Source organism: Oryza sativa, chromosome 10, assembly GCF_034140825.1.
Source record: "Oryza sativa Japonica Group chromosome 10, ASM3414082v1".
NCBI lineage: Eukaryota > Viridiplantae > Streptophyta > Magnoliopsida > Poales > Poaceae > Oryza > Oryza sativa.
This window is the reverse complement of record NC_089044.1, coordinates 9,384,336-9,397,150: the sequence shown is the minus strand read 5'-3', so window position 1 is coordinate 9,397,150 and position 12,815 is coordinate 9,384,336. Positions and strand designations below refer to the sequence as shown.

At 37.5% G+C, this 12,815-nt stretch overlaps 2 protein-coding genes across 2 annotated transcripts; both read right to left on the bottom strand.

Annotated features, from left to right (window-relative positions):
* Positions 1-2,099: 2,099 nt before the first annotated feature.
* On the bottom strand, positions 2,100-3,229 carry LOC4348316 (profilin-A-like). Its single transcript, XM_015758293.3, has 3 exons — positions 2,972-3,229; positions 2,731-2,868; positions 2,100-2,606 (listed from the first exon to the last, which is right to left on the bottom strand). Exons 1-3 carry the CDS (start codon positions 3,092-3,094, stop codon positions 2,472-2,474), a joined length of 396 nt encoding a protein of 131 aa, XP_015613779.1. The 5' UTR covers positions 3,095-3,229; the 3' UTR covers positions 2,100-2,471.
* A 1,723-nt stretch (positions 3,230-4,952) lies between these two features.
* On the bottom strand, positions 4,953-10,852 carry LOC4348315 (beta-glucosidase 34-like). The gene is made up of 13 exons (NM_001423928.1): positions 10,657-10,852; positions 8,646-8,712; positions 8,032-8,090; positions 7,845-7,920; positions 7,586-7,657; positions 7,362-7,449; positions 7,031-7,286; positions 6,726-6,841; positions 6,305-6,528; positions 6,059-6,090; positions 5,791-5,893; positions 5,486-5,594; positions 4,953-5,392 (listed from the first exon to the last, which is right to left on the bottom strand). The coding sequence occupies exons 1-13, from the start codon at positions 10,810-10,812 to the stop codon at positions 5,218-5,220; spliced, it is 1,533 nt and encodes a 510-aa protein (NP_001410857.1). The 5' UTR covers positions 10,813-10,852; the 3' UTR covers positions 4,953-5,217.
* Between the last annotated feature and the right edge of the window lie 1,963 nt (positions 10,853-12,815).

Sequence of the window (12,815 nt, the reverse complement as noted above, 5' to 3'; positions counted from 1 at the left end):
GGTACTCATATACTCGGGAAGTATTTCAATACCATAAATGTATTTAGAAGAATATTCTAATAAAAGTACACAGCTTATAAAAGAGAAGAGAAAAGCTACTAGAGCCATACCTGAACTCTTCCGAAGGCTTCCGGACTCCTGATTTCTACTATATTCCTATTCCACCAGCTAGATACTACTAAACTAAACTTGAGAGAAATGAGAGAGCTATTGCTTGAGGTGTGAGAGTGAAGTGAGAATGAGAGCTCCTTTTATAGCCTCCCAATGACGGTTGTGACGGTTGGAATGGTCGGTAATACCCTCCAACCGTCATTGGGGAGCCATCTCAGCCGTCCAGGAGAACCCTGGATCAAACGGAGCTGCGGAGGTTCGGCCGAACCATGGGCTAGGCTAACCTGGCCCAATTTCGACAGGCAGCCTCCTCTTTTGTTCTCATACGCAGACTTGTGAATTTTGGCCCAATTCATTGTGTCAATTCTGAGTTCTTGGCCCATTCATACATAAGTCTGATTCTCGACATCGTCCGATTGATTTATCGTCTGAGCTGATGTCGATTCTCCTCCACTTTATTGTTATTCTCTGCAAAAGGTTAATATACCTAATAGTAGTGGAATATTATTATTTTAACAGATATATGCATTGCAAGCATCACTAGTTCTCCTCTATTTTAGTAATATTGATGGTCGAAACTGATCGATAACGGCCGTCAACAGAGAGGTTATGGTTTGGTCCTCAATTAACTTCGTTTATCATCCATGCATTCCATGAGCCTATTCTTGCATCATCCCTTGTTTAAATATATAGTAAATAAATCTTACATAGAGAATATGTACCTTTAATTTATTAATGTGTAATATAGCCTTGGTCATATCATAGCTAGTGATGTACTCGTCATTGGTATGATTGTTAGGGTGACTATTTAATAGCTATGGAAAAGTCTAATTTGCCTTGGGGATGGTAGGAACGTTGTAATTTTTTTTATTATATTGTTCGAAGTACTAGCCAAATAGCCATGTGTTTCAACAGATTCTTGAAAATAGCAAAACTAAGTGTTTGTTAAAAAAATGTATTTTAATTGGTTGAAACAAGACTTTTCATATTAAAAACAAACTAAATGCCATGTTTAGAAAATTAAAGAGCTGTAGTCTACATAGTACGGACTGTAGACTCACCTGAACCCTAATGTCAGTGATGGTATTGGTGGTGACAGATTCATCACCCCCACTACTTTTTTGTAGTATAGATTAGATATTGTACTCATAAGTTTGTAATGTTAGGTAGTATTCATGACTAAGTAGCATATTAATTGTGACTTCTACAGCATATGTTTAACTTACATATTCAATATTGTACTCATAAGTTTGTAATGTTAGGTAGTATTCATGACTAAGTAGCATATTAATTGTGACTTCTACAGCATATGTTTAACTTGCATATTCAATATATACTAGAAAATCAGTGTGCCGGCTGGCATGTCGACAAATTGACCGCATATATGGCTATATATTAATTTGCACAAAATTCGTATTATAAGATTAGAGATTGACTGCATATATGGAAATTTTACGTGGAGATGAGTGAAGACGTGCACCAACGATTAATTTACACATAATTTGTGTTATAATATTATTAAAGGTTGACCGCATATATGGCTGGTTGTGGTAAATCTGGATTCTTTCTGATTTCTCTAGAATCGTCCAGTGATATTTCATATTTTGCACGGCCTGTTAATTTTGCAGTTGTCCATGGGCCCATTTATTTTTTTTAGCAAAAGTCACACCAACGCAAGCGCGAGGCAGGAGCTTTTTCCAGTGAAACCAGTTGAGCCACGTGGCACGAGCAGCTGCGAGAGTTTTTGCACAAATTTCGATATTAGAGATTCGTTGTAAAAGTATCACGTAGCAATGTTTTTTAAAAAAATGTCATACATAGACTGCACAAAATTAAACTTTATGTTCATTGCATACATAAGGATAAAATGGACTTTTTCAGTATCTTTTAAATATAATGGTCAACTGACAGAATGGGCAGAAGACATCAAAATTAAAAATTAAAGGGTAATACTAATTTTAGCAAAATTAGCATAAAAACATAAGGGATTTTAGCGGCGTCAAAGGAATTTTCTCATGTTAATTACATTTGTTGTTACATTTCCAAACTCCAATGGAAATCGAAATGACCACGTCAGAAAGAAATACAAAAAGTTATTAGCCAAAAACGGCATGAAGAAATGGGATCAAACAAAATATGGCAGAACGTACAAGAGGTGATCCAGAACATGCTTGCGGAGGTGGACAAGGAAAGAGGAGAGGAAAATTAAACCACAATCCCCATGCATGCATGCACGGTGGCTAGAAAAATGCATAGCATAGAGATCTACTATGTGCTGTGTGTGTCTCTCATTCGTCTCCGTTTAATTTGTTGCTGACGAATTGAACTGTGGCAACGACGACGATGATGGCGACGGTGATCTACAGGCCCTGCTCTACGAGGTAGTCGCCGAGCCTCTCGACCACCATGTTGCACTGCCCTGGGGTCATCGGCTCGTCGTAGATGCCGACCACCAGCGCCTGCCCGGTCTTCTTCACCGTGATGCCTCCTGATCCCTGCAAATCCAACCATTGCAACAAGAACCCATGGTTTACATATGACAAGAAATTGCAAAATCAATCAAGGTTAGAGATAATGAGAAACAGCAAACCATGGTTAGAAATCAGATACGATGCGTACCTTCTTGCCACGAATGACAGCGCCAGGTTCACCTTGGATGACCATGTACTTGGTTGGTCCAAGAAACAGTCCGGTCGGGGCGAGGAACCCCGGCTCGTCGAAGTCCTTCATGATGTTGGTCATCTCCTCCGGTTTGAACTGCACAGGCACAGACGAATTCACAACGATGGCCGGTGATCGATCACGCAAGAACAAGAACAACAGAGGCCGGCGGCGATCAAGGAATTGGTGGTTTTGTTACCTGCGGGAAGGCGGCGCTCTGTGCCCAGACGGTGCCGTCGTGGCCGACGATGGCGGCGGAGGTGAGGTGGTGGCCCTCGATCTCGCACATCAGGTGCTCGTCGACGTACGTCTGCCACGACATCTTCGCCGCCGCCTCCTGCTGCCCAACGAACGACTCGTCCTCCTCTCCTGCGGCTGCAAAGATACGGGCTCGATCAGGTGGTTTCTTTCTCCTCGTCGGGTGTTCGTCGCGGTGGTGAGGCGCATGGTGGGTGGATGGTTTGATTAAATAGAGGAGAGTGGTGAGGAGGTGGAGGGAGTGGTTCCCCGCTACTTCGTCCCAACCACACGTTCCTTCTTTCGCTTGCCCTTCAACTTCGCCTCCTTTGTTGGGCTGCTCGCAATAGCTAATGGTCGTCCCAATTTTCCTTCTGCCCCTGGATTGTTGGCCCAGACTAGAGATCAATAGATCTAGTATCTCTGTGAATATAATAGTAATATTTAGCTATGTATTTGGACATACTTCAAAGTTTCTATTTTTTTAGAACAGAGGTAGTAGTTTTTTGTTTCGGTAAATCTAATTGGAGAGGCCTCTCCAATTAGTATTAACCAGAGACACCCACGTGCTAGTACTTTAGGAGTTTTGGTTGCTATTAATCTATTGAACAAGTACGGAAAATATTCCTATCATCTATGCTTCAAAAAAAAATTTCTCTTAAATTACTCATCCGATTTAGAATCCGATTACACCGTTGTGTTCGTAATAATTAAATCTTTACAACAAGATCTCACATGATTATATTTTGATGAAAAATCACAAATTACTTTTATGATATGTCTAAATTACTTTTAGATTTCACTAAGTTACTTCTTAGACATATAAAAGTAAATTCAGTAAAGGCTAAAAGTAATTTACATATATTATAGAAGTAACTTATAACAAAAAGAAAGTAACTTTAATTAATGTTTTTTTTCATTGAACAAATTATCATATATATATATATATATATATATATATATATATATATATATATATAAGTTACTTTTAGATTTGATAAAAATACATCCTATACATTCATAATGCTCTGAGGTGATTACTTTTATTATTATTTTAGTTAATTTCATAATTTGTGCTGATTAATTTAATTTCTAGATAGAGTCATGTTCTTATCTCCACAACGGATTTACTTCAAATGACATGCTAAAGTTACCTTCGTTTTGTTCTAAGTTACTTCTATAATATATATAAATTACTTATAGGTTTTATTGAATTTACTTTTATATATCTAAGAAGTAACTTAGTGAAATCTAAAAGTAATTTAGACATATCATAAAAGTAATTTGTGATTTTTCATCAAAATATAATCATGTGAGATCTTGTTGTAAAGATTTAATTGTTACGAACACAACGGTGTAATCGGATCGTAGATCGGATGAGTAGTTTAAGAGAAAAATGTATTTGAAGTATAAGTGGATGATGCCTCTTATAGATGAAGTGGTAGCTAGTTTAGACAAACTAGCTACCACTAGCTGTGTAGTTACGTCCTTTTTGTTTATATGCTTTGTAAGAGCTCTCATATCACTTCCACCCATGGTTTTCAATTTCTATTCGGAACTGTGGAAATTTTAGTAATTTTGCACCCCACAAGCAACCAAATTTCTCACCCAAAATTTCCTCTTTTTTCCAAATTTAGTTAAAATTTATTCGAATTCAGTCAAAATTGTTAAATTTTCAAGTAATTTCGGGAAAAAAGTTTCAAAATTCCCAAAATTATTGGAAATTTCGGTGCAACCGAAATTTCCGGTGCCGAAATTGAAAACCCTGCTTTCACCTCATGTTCTTCTCTTTTCTTTCACTTCCTAAGTGTTTTTTTTATTTTGATTTGCCAAATATGGTGCCATGTCATTGAATAGCAGTCTTGTTCAAGACCAGGAATGAAATGTGAATGGTACTGAAAGTTGATAGAACAATAGTCACTACTGGTTTTATATATAGTTGAGGGGAAAATCAGACCAAATGTGCGCCTTTTTCTTGTAGCATCAAAATGTATCTATTTTATTATTACAATCTGTGTTTATTCAGTTTTTGGTGCAAGAATATTATGAATTATGTACAACAAGTCCATGCATGATATCTCTTTATACAATCAATGAATACATGAATGGTCACTGCTCGGTATGCAATCCTGCGTGTATAAATCACAACTAGGTAGTAGTAGGGTAGCAATGATCAAGGCATCTTGATATATAGGCGACTCAATTTGATCAAGAGGAGGATGCCAAGAGATTCTTGAACCACTGCACTGAATTCTTTGGGTATCTCTTCCGGTTCTTGTAGTCTACGTAGTATAATCCGAATCTCGAGGTGTATCCAGCGGCCCACTCCCAGTTGTCAAGAAGAGACCATGCAAAATACCCGCGAACATCACAACCATCCTCCCTGCATAATAAAGTTATTAGAGTGTCAACCATAACAGGGAAAATTAGTCCTCGACTCATAACCGAAAGTTCAATTGTGTCATTGTTTAAGCACCTTATGGAGTCTGCTAAGTTTGTAAGATAGTCATTGTGGTATTTGGTCCTCTTGTCGTCCTTGAGGGCATTCTTCAGAGAGATGAAGGGGCTGTTGCCATCATCCATTCCTGAGGCAAAAGAAGGGAATCTATTATATTACTTGAGTTTTTGTTCTTGCGAGGAAACTTCAATGAAAATTTTATTCGAAAGATTATACTTTGTTATGTTAAACTTGAAGCAATTTTTATGTTTGACATTTTTTATTACTGTAGTATTTGTTTTAAGCATACAGGAACAAATCACAAATAACGTAAGTACACTTGCCATTCTCTGTTATGTAGACAGTTGGTTTGTTGTATCTGTCCTTGACATAGTTCATCAAGATCCTCATGCTACGAGGCACGATGTACAACCATATCGAGTTGGCCTGCATGGCGAATCAACAGTCATATGCTCAGTCAGTTCAGAAACCAAGTTCAGTTTTACAAATCAAGGTTTTCAAATCTTGCAGTAAATTAACAACAAAAGAAAAAAATATTAATGTCAATTTTATTTTCACATGAGAAGGATGTAATGTTGCAGAATTAATTACCCTATCCCCAATTGGCTGTCCATTTCTGAAGGCTGAAAAATGCAGGCATGAGAAATGAATTAGTCATGAGCTAGCTAATTTTTCAAATTTAATCATCCAAACTTGCAAAAAGAACACAATGGGCGACTAGTTTTCTCATAGCACAAGCAATCTGAGAAGTAGTTAGCCCAGTTGTGTGCTTTGTGCTTTTTATCATTTAGTTCTCTTATTATTCAGAAAACAGTGTGAATGAAAAGTGGAACTTACGGACACTGATGGTTGCAGTATCTGCCAAGGTGTTGTTCAGCAATTTTTCTATTACAGTAGATTGGTCATCCTTTGTGTAGAATGTGGTATAGTGATTGATCCCCATGAAGTCCAGTGATCCGTTCACAAGTGCAGCCTCTTTCTCCGTGAACTTCGGTAGCCTGCTTCCCACTCTCGATCTCATCGTTGCCGGATAATCTCCGAAGAAGAAGGGATCCGCAAACCTTCCATACCAAATTGAGCATTTCATCAATGGTGGTTCTATCAAAATTCAGTACAGGGTTGAGTACAAAGGAAAAACTACAGTAGTTACAGAACAGAGTGCAATGGTTCTGTCCATTTTGTCACAGTAGTGGTACTGAATGTCTCACAGCTGTGGAATTTGCAAGAAAATATGAAGCTTGTGAGTTGTGAACCTTACCATCCTAGCTGGAATTCCTGTGCTCTCTTGGCGGCTTCAATGTCAGCTGTGGAATTTGACATTGGTTCGTACCATATAACATCAAAAGATATCCCCAGCTCCCCATTCTGACTTGCCTGAAAAACATGAAAGCTTTACCTTTGCATCATTGTGTTACCGAATTACGTACTGAACACTGAAAATGATCTATGGACAAATCTTCATGCAGGATTGACTTGAGAAAGCATTGCAATATCAAAGCAGCACATACATCATGCTTACAGTTACAGAAGCCTGAACTATATGCAGAAGAATTGTTCACCTACCTTGTATTTCTTCCTGTATATGTCTGAAACCGTGGCATGTGAGAGGATCATGTTATGAGCAACTATGTAGGGCTCGGTGCCTGAATTCCCTTTCTTGCAGTAGAGGTGCAGGAGCACCGAGCAGCGGCCCGGTGCATGCATCCCGCTGTCATAGGCCTGCACCGCGACGGTGTGGGGCTCGTTGAAGGTGATCCAGTGCTTCACCCTGTCCCCAAATGCCTGGAAGCACGTCTCAGCATATACCGCATAATCATTGCTGCAACAAGATCATGGTACTTCTGTTACAGATCGAATAGCCATTGTAACTGCATGAGAAGTTTGCAATGCTTACATGATCTGCCTGTCAAGCCACCCAGTGTACTTGTCCTCCAAAGCTTGTGGAAGGTCCCAGTGATAGAGCGTTACATATGGTTCAATTCCTAGGGGAGATGTTCAACTTGTCAGTAAAATTTAAGAAAACTTTAGATTCAGTAGTGAATTAAACCTATGTTTTAATAAGTAGTTAGCTCAAACATTTCAATTTGTAGGTTTTGGGGAGTCAATTTTAGTGTCCACCTTTAGCTAGTAATGCGTTGATTAGCTTGTTGTAGTGATCAATGCCTGCCTGGTTGACCTCACCAGTGCCATCTGAATAAGAGTGCAGATATGATTATTGTTAGTAGTGCAGGTCTGTTTATCCACAGATAAAACATTTCATAATGAAGAAAAACTTCAAAGGTTATGTGTGACCATTAAGTTAACATAAAGATGCAAAATAATGAAGAGATACAAGTGGAAATACCCATATTAACCAATGAATTATTATATTACATACTTGGGAAAATCCTAGACCATGAAATTGAGAATCTATATGCATCCATCCCCATGTCTGCCATAAGCTGAATATCTTCCTGAAATATTGATATGACAAGCACAGTAATCTCAAAATTTGAACTCGATCAAAAAAAATAGATAGATATACTTTCACTTTCTGTGTTAGAGTGTAGTGTCCAATTGTCTACCTCGAAACGGTGGTACTGATCCACTGCAACATCAGCATTGCTGAAGTCAATGATCTTTCCTGAAAATAAGTAAGGCAAATATTTGCTTATAATATTGAACCATGGGTGATTAATTTTCATGATCAAAGGTCAACTCTTAATGATTTCTTTGTTATTCCATATGTTCGACCAAGTCAATAGTCAAAGCTATTTACTATATGGTTTCACACATGCCCAGAATGTACGAATCAGGAACACTGAGATTAAGTGTAATGACAAAGAAAAATATCTAATCTGTGGTAGCATAATTGCATACAGGTTTTGAATATCTGACCTATAAATTATACAACATGAGAGTCGAGAGATGCTTGTTCCATACGTGAAGCAGGCATAACTATTGATAGTAACAGTAGTACTAAGATAGTAGAAGAAACAAGGTAAGGCAAGGATAGCCAGATATATATCAAGAATCCATAGGCATCTTGAGTCGTATACCACTACATATATTACGTATGTTTCTCGACCAGAATTACAAACCTAAAAATATAATTACTGAATCTTTATCCTGCTTGACTTGGCCCTGAGGAAACTAGAGATGATTAAATACTGATTACAGTGATTGGGAAAAAAGATACCAAATGTATGTGCGAATTTGTCCCAAATGGTTGGCCCCCTTCCGTCCTCCTTGACAGCACCTTCATACTGCAGGAAAAATAGATAAATATGAAACAAATATTTTTTTTGCGTGAATATGAAACAAATATTAATCATCTTAATAGTCAAATTGAAACGTGGATATTACTGAATTCAACTGTTTTACTTATTTATGATCAGTACTTTTGTGTAGCCAAAATAAGCATTCTAGCGAGCGGTGCCAATCGATTGGTGTAATAGATATACACTTGAAACAGGATACACGCACAACTTTTTTAGGAGAGATTTTTCTAACATAGCTTAGGTAAAGATGAAGAATATAAGGATGTAAAATAGGAGGGCACAAACCTGAACAGTTACTTTACAGTTCATGCAAAAAGGAAACATAGAACACGCTTCATTGGCTGCATTTTTCTTTTGGAGATTAGACGGAAAACTCACAATGCATACCACAAATACACCCCTAACACACACTCGAAGATAATTACTCCATCTGTTTCACAATGTAGGTCATTCTAGCATTTTCCACATTTATATTAATGTTAATGAATCTAGACATATATATTTATCTAGATTCATTAGCATCAATATGAATGTGGGAAATGCTAAAATGACTTACATTGTGAAACGGAGGAAGTATTTTGTGTCATCTGGAATAAAGGGAAATATAGTCGTAGTGCTGCTGTGGTGGAAGCTTGGACTTTGGGGAAGAAGATGGGAAGAAGAAGAAATGGGAAATTTAGTTAAATATAGCTTGGATTAGTTGGAAATTTAGTCCTCAACCATTTGATTTATTTAGTTGAAAGTTTATAGAATTTGAAGGTGCAATAATAATAATTTGCCACCAGTATTTTGTAAGAAGTTTGCAGCAATTTTTTTTGTATTTGTAGATTTTCCAAATAAGGTAAATGTCCAAAATATCTCCTAGTATTGTATCAGGGACCATTACAACACTTTAAGATTATCCTGTTTGCATGTTTTTCTTTTTTGTTTTTACCAAACTTAATTAGGTATATACTGGTTTGCAAAACCGTTAGCCATATATAGCAATGATCATTATCCAAAAAATATTAATAGCAAATAGTTTATATATGCCTGTGTATTCACAATTATGATCAATTTATGATTTTTCTATTATTGGTGTAATTAATTAGGGCATGTACATCCTGGCTTATTAATCTGTCCATTGCTTTCACCATCCTTATAAATATGCAAAGAAAGCGATGAAGGAGAAGACTTTTTTTTTGGCATTGAGATTTTTTTGGGGGGATTTTTTGGCATTGAGATGATTATACATGGCCGGTGCTTAACATAATATTGATATCCGTTTTTATCTGCTGCTAATTAAAAACTGCCATATGACTTCCAAGCAAAAGAAGGGCATTGAAGAGAGAGTCGGTGATGACAAAGACAAAGCACATATCCTAATATCACGGGAGCAAGGCACTACCACTTGTTCTTTTGCCTTATTCTTGTTTAGCTCAGACTCTTTTCCAAGTTCTCTCCAACTAGATATCGTCTCAAAAGCATGTGAAGCAACAGTTCAATTGCAGAGGTGCCATGGAAAATATATTCAAATCTCTTTCTCATGTACCATGATATATGGACAAATTAATCAGATAGATCACCCCTTCTATTCTAGTGGTCTCCAAAAAGAAACAAAATATCATATGTTCTAGTAAAAAAACTGTGCGCTAACTGATCATCCAGGAACCAAGGGCAGAGCCAATGCAAGATTCTCCAGCATAACAATATTATTATAGTATGATCTAATTAATTTTTAGAGATATTTTAGTTAAAAAAAACTCCGTTGTCTGGACATTGTTTTTCATTTGCCGTGTACCAGGATTTTTTTCATTTGCCAACTTTTGGATGGAGGGAGTATATGAGAGAATGACCTCTCCCAAGACCATCATGACGTGTCAAAGTCGAAGAAGAAGAAGAAGAAGAAGAAGAAGAAGAAGAAGAAGAAGAAGAAGAAGAAGAAGAAACCTGATAAGCCGATGAAGCGGTTCCAAAGACGAAGCCATTAGGGAAGCTCTTTCTCGTCAGTCCTCCGGTAGTATTCTGCGCATCGCATCCTTGCGACATAGCCATCAACACAAGAAGTATCACCACCTCCACCATGCATCGCCCTCCATTCCCCATCTTGGTTTGTGTTACAAAGAGAGGGAGAGAGGGAGAAATATAAAGAGAAGAGAAATAGTTCTAGGGAGAAAATATATAGAGAGGGATAGAGATAGATGCCAACAAGCTAGCTACTATGCTGATGAAATATATACGTGTATAGTAATGATAGTGTGCATACTAGGAAAGATTTGGAAGAGATGACTTATATACCGGTATATGAATAACTAACTATAACTAACTTGTCTAGCGAGTTTTGATGTTGAGAGGTACGAATATATGTGCAAGTGCAGGCGAAAGTGATGAGCATCAACTGTGTGTTCGATCGGTCGTGTGTTGCTTCAAGGGACGGCAATCTGACGTAGCCCAAGCTGAAAACGTTGGTTCACTAGGAGATGGAGAGGGACAAACTAGGGAAATGGGCAAAGTGTGGAGGCAACTCATCTCGTCAACTTCATGTGCATGCATGCTTTACATATATATCTGAATTCCTATTGCAAATGCTTGCAGTAATCACAACATATATATTCAGGGAAAATATGACCTAAGATGCTGACCGTTGGTTTCTGTGGAGAGATTACGATAGAAGTGGCAAAAGTTATTGTTCGATTTAGTTGGGCTTGGCCCTTTTTATTTTCAATTAAATCAAATAAATTGAGAGGCCTACGATTAATGCTAGTGAGTTACAAAGGAGAAAATCCAATATGGGAAATTGAGGAATATTCATCGCACTAATCCTATCTTACTATAAAATTATCCCCCACTAACTCCTTAAATTTAACATGCAAAGATGCCACATCATCATCCACTAACAAGATGCCACATCATCATCCACTAATTAACAAGATGCCACATCATCATCCACTAACAATCATCACATTTAAACATCATGTAAACATGTTATATCTTTATAGTTTTTATAATTTAAGAGCTTTTCAAATACAAACATGTTAAATTATCATCCAACATAATTTCATCCCACTAATCTATACTTTCTATAAAGTTATAACCCACTAACACTAAAGCTTAACATGCAACCATGCCACATCATCACCCACTAACAATAATTACATATTCAACCTCATGCAAGCATGCAAGAGCATCTACAATCTATTTAATTCTACAAATTATCATGTAAGCATATTCAATCACCACCTCTCACATCATTTCCACAATAGTTTTACAAATCTCTCTATCATTTTTATAATATTTAATATATACTTATCAACATGTTCTACATTAAAGTGCGAATTTCATTTGTTTCATGATAAATATTGATAAGCCCTAAGATTTGATTTTTTTTCTTTTTACTCCTAGCTGAATTGTAACGAAAAATAATATTGAAAATTACTTAGTAATTCACGCAGCAAAGCGCGGGGAATCCCCTAGTAACTTTAATAGTAGGCCGGTGGACTCTTAGTGCACCGTATGCAAGGTTTGAAATTTTGAAATTGGATTTTATGCCGAAGGTGACCGAAATTACCAAAAATTCAGAAATTTCAATAATTTCTGGCTTAAATTATTTGAATTTGAATAAAATTCGTCCAAATTCACAAAAAATTGCAAAAAAACCAAAAATTTCGGGCGAGATTTGAGTATGCCGGTGGGGGATGAAATTTCGAACCAAAATTTCAAACCCTGACCATATGTGAACTTAAGAGGAGACTACCTACTTGCCACTCGCTCACGCTTGAGGTATATATTTTGCTGTTGATGAATAATTGATTCACTCAATTAACCACAGCCAATAAAATCTGATAGTTAATTTGCTGTTGATGATATTGATTCACTACAATACACTATAGAAACTACGCCCTGCAGGCCCCCGCGTGGGCGGACTCAGGCAGATGAAGAAACCCTTACCGCCGCCACTCCCAATCCCCCTCCACCTGCCTCACCACCGCCAGAGTGACCGTCGGTGTCCACCGCAGCGAGCTAGGATGGCAGCAACGAGGAAATATTGCCATGGTGGCTTGCCTTTTCGTGTAGGGAGAAGATTGGCTGGTGGTGACCGCGGTGGTCCA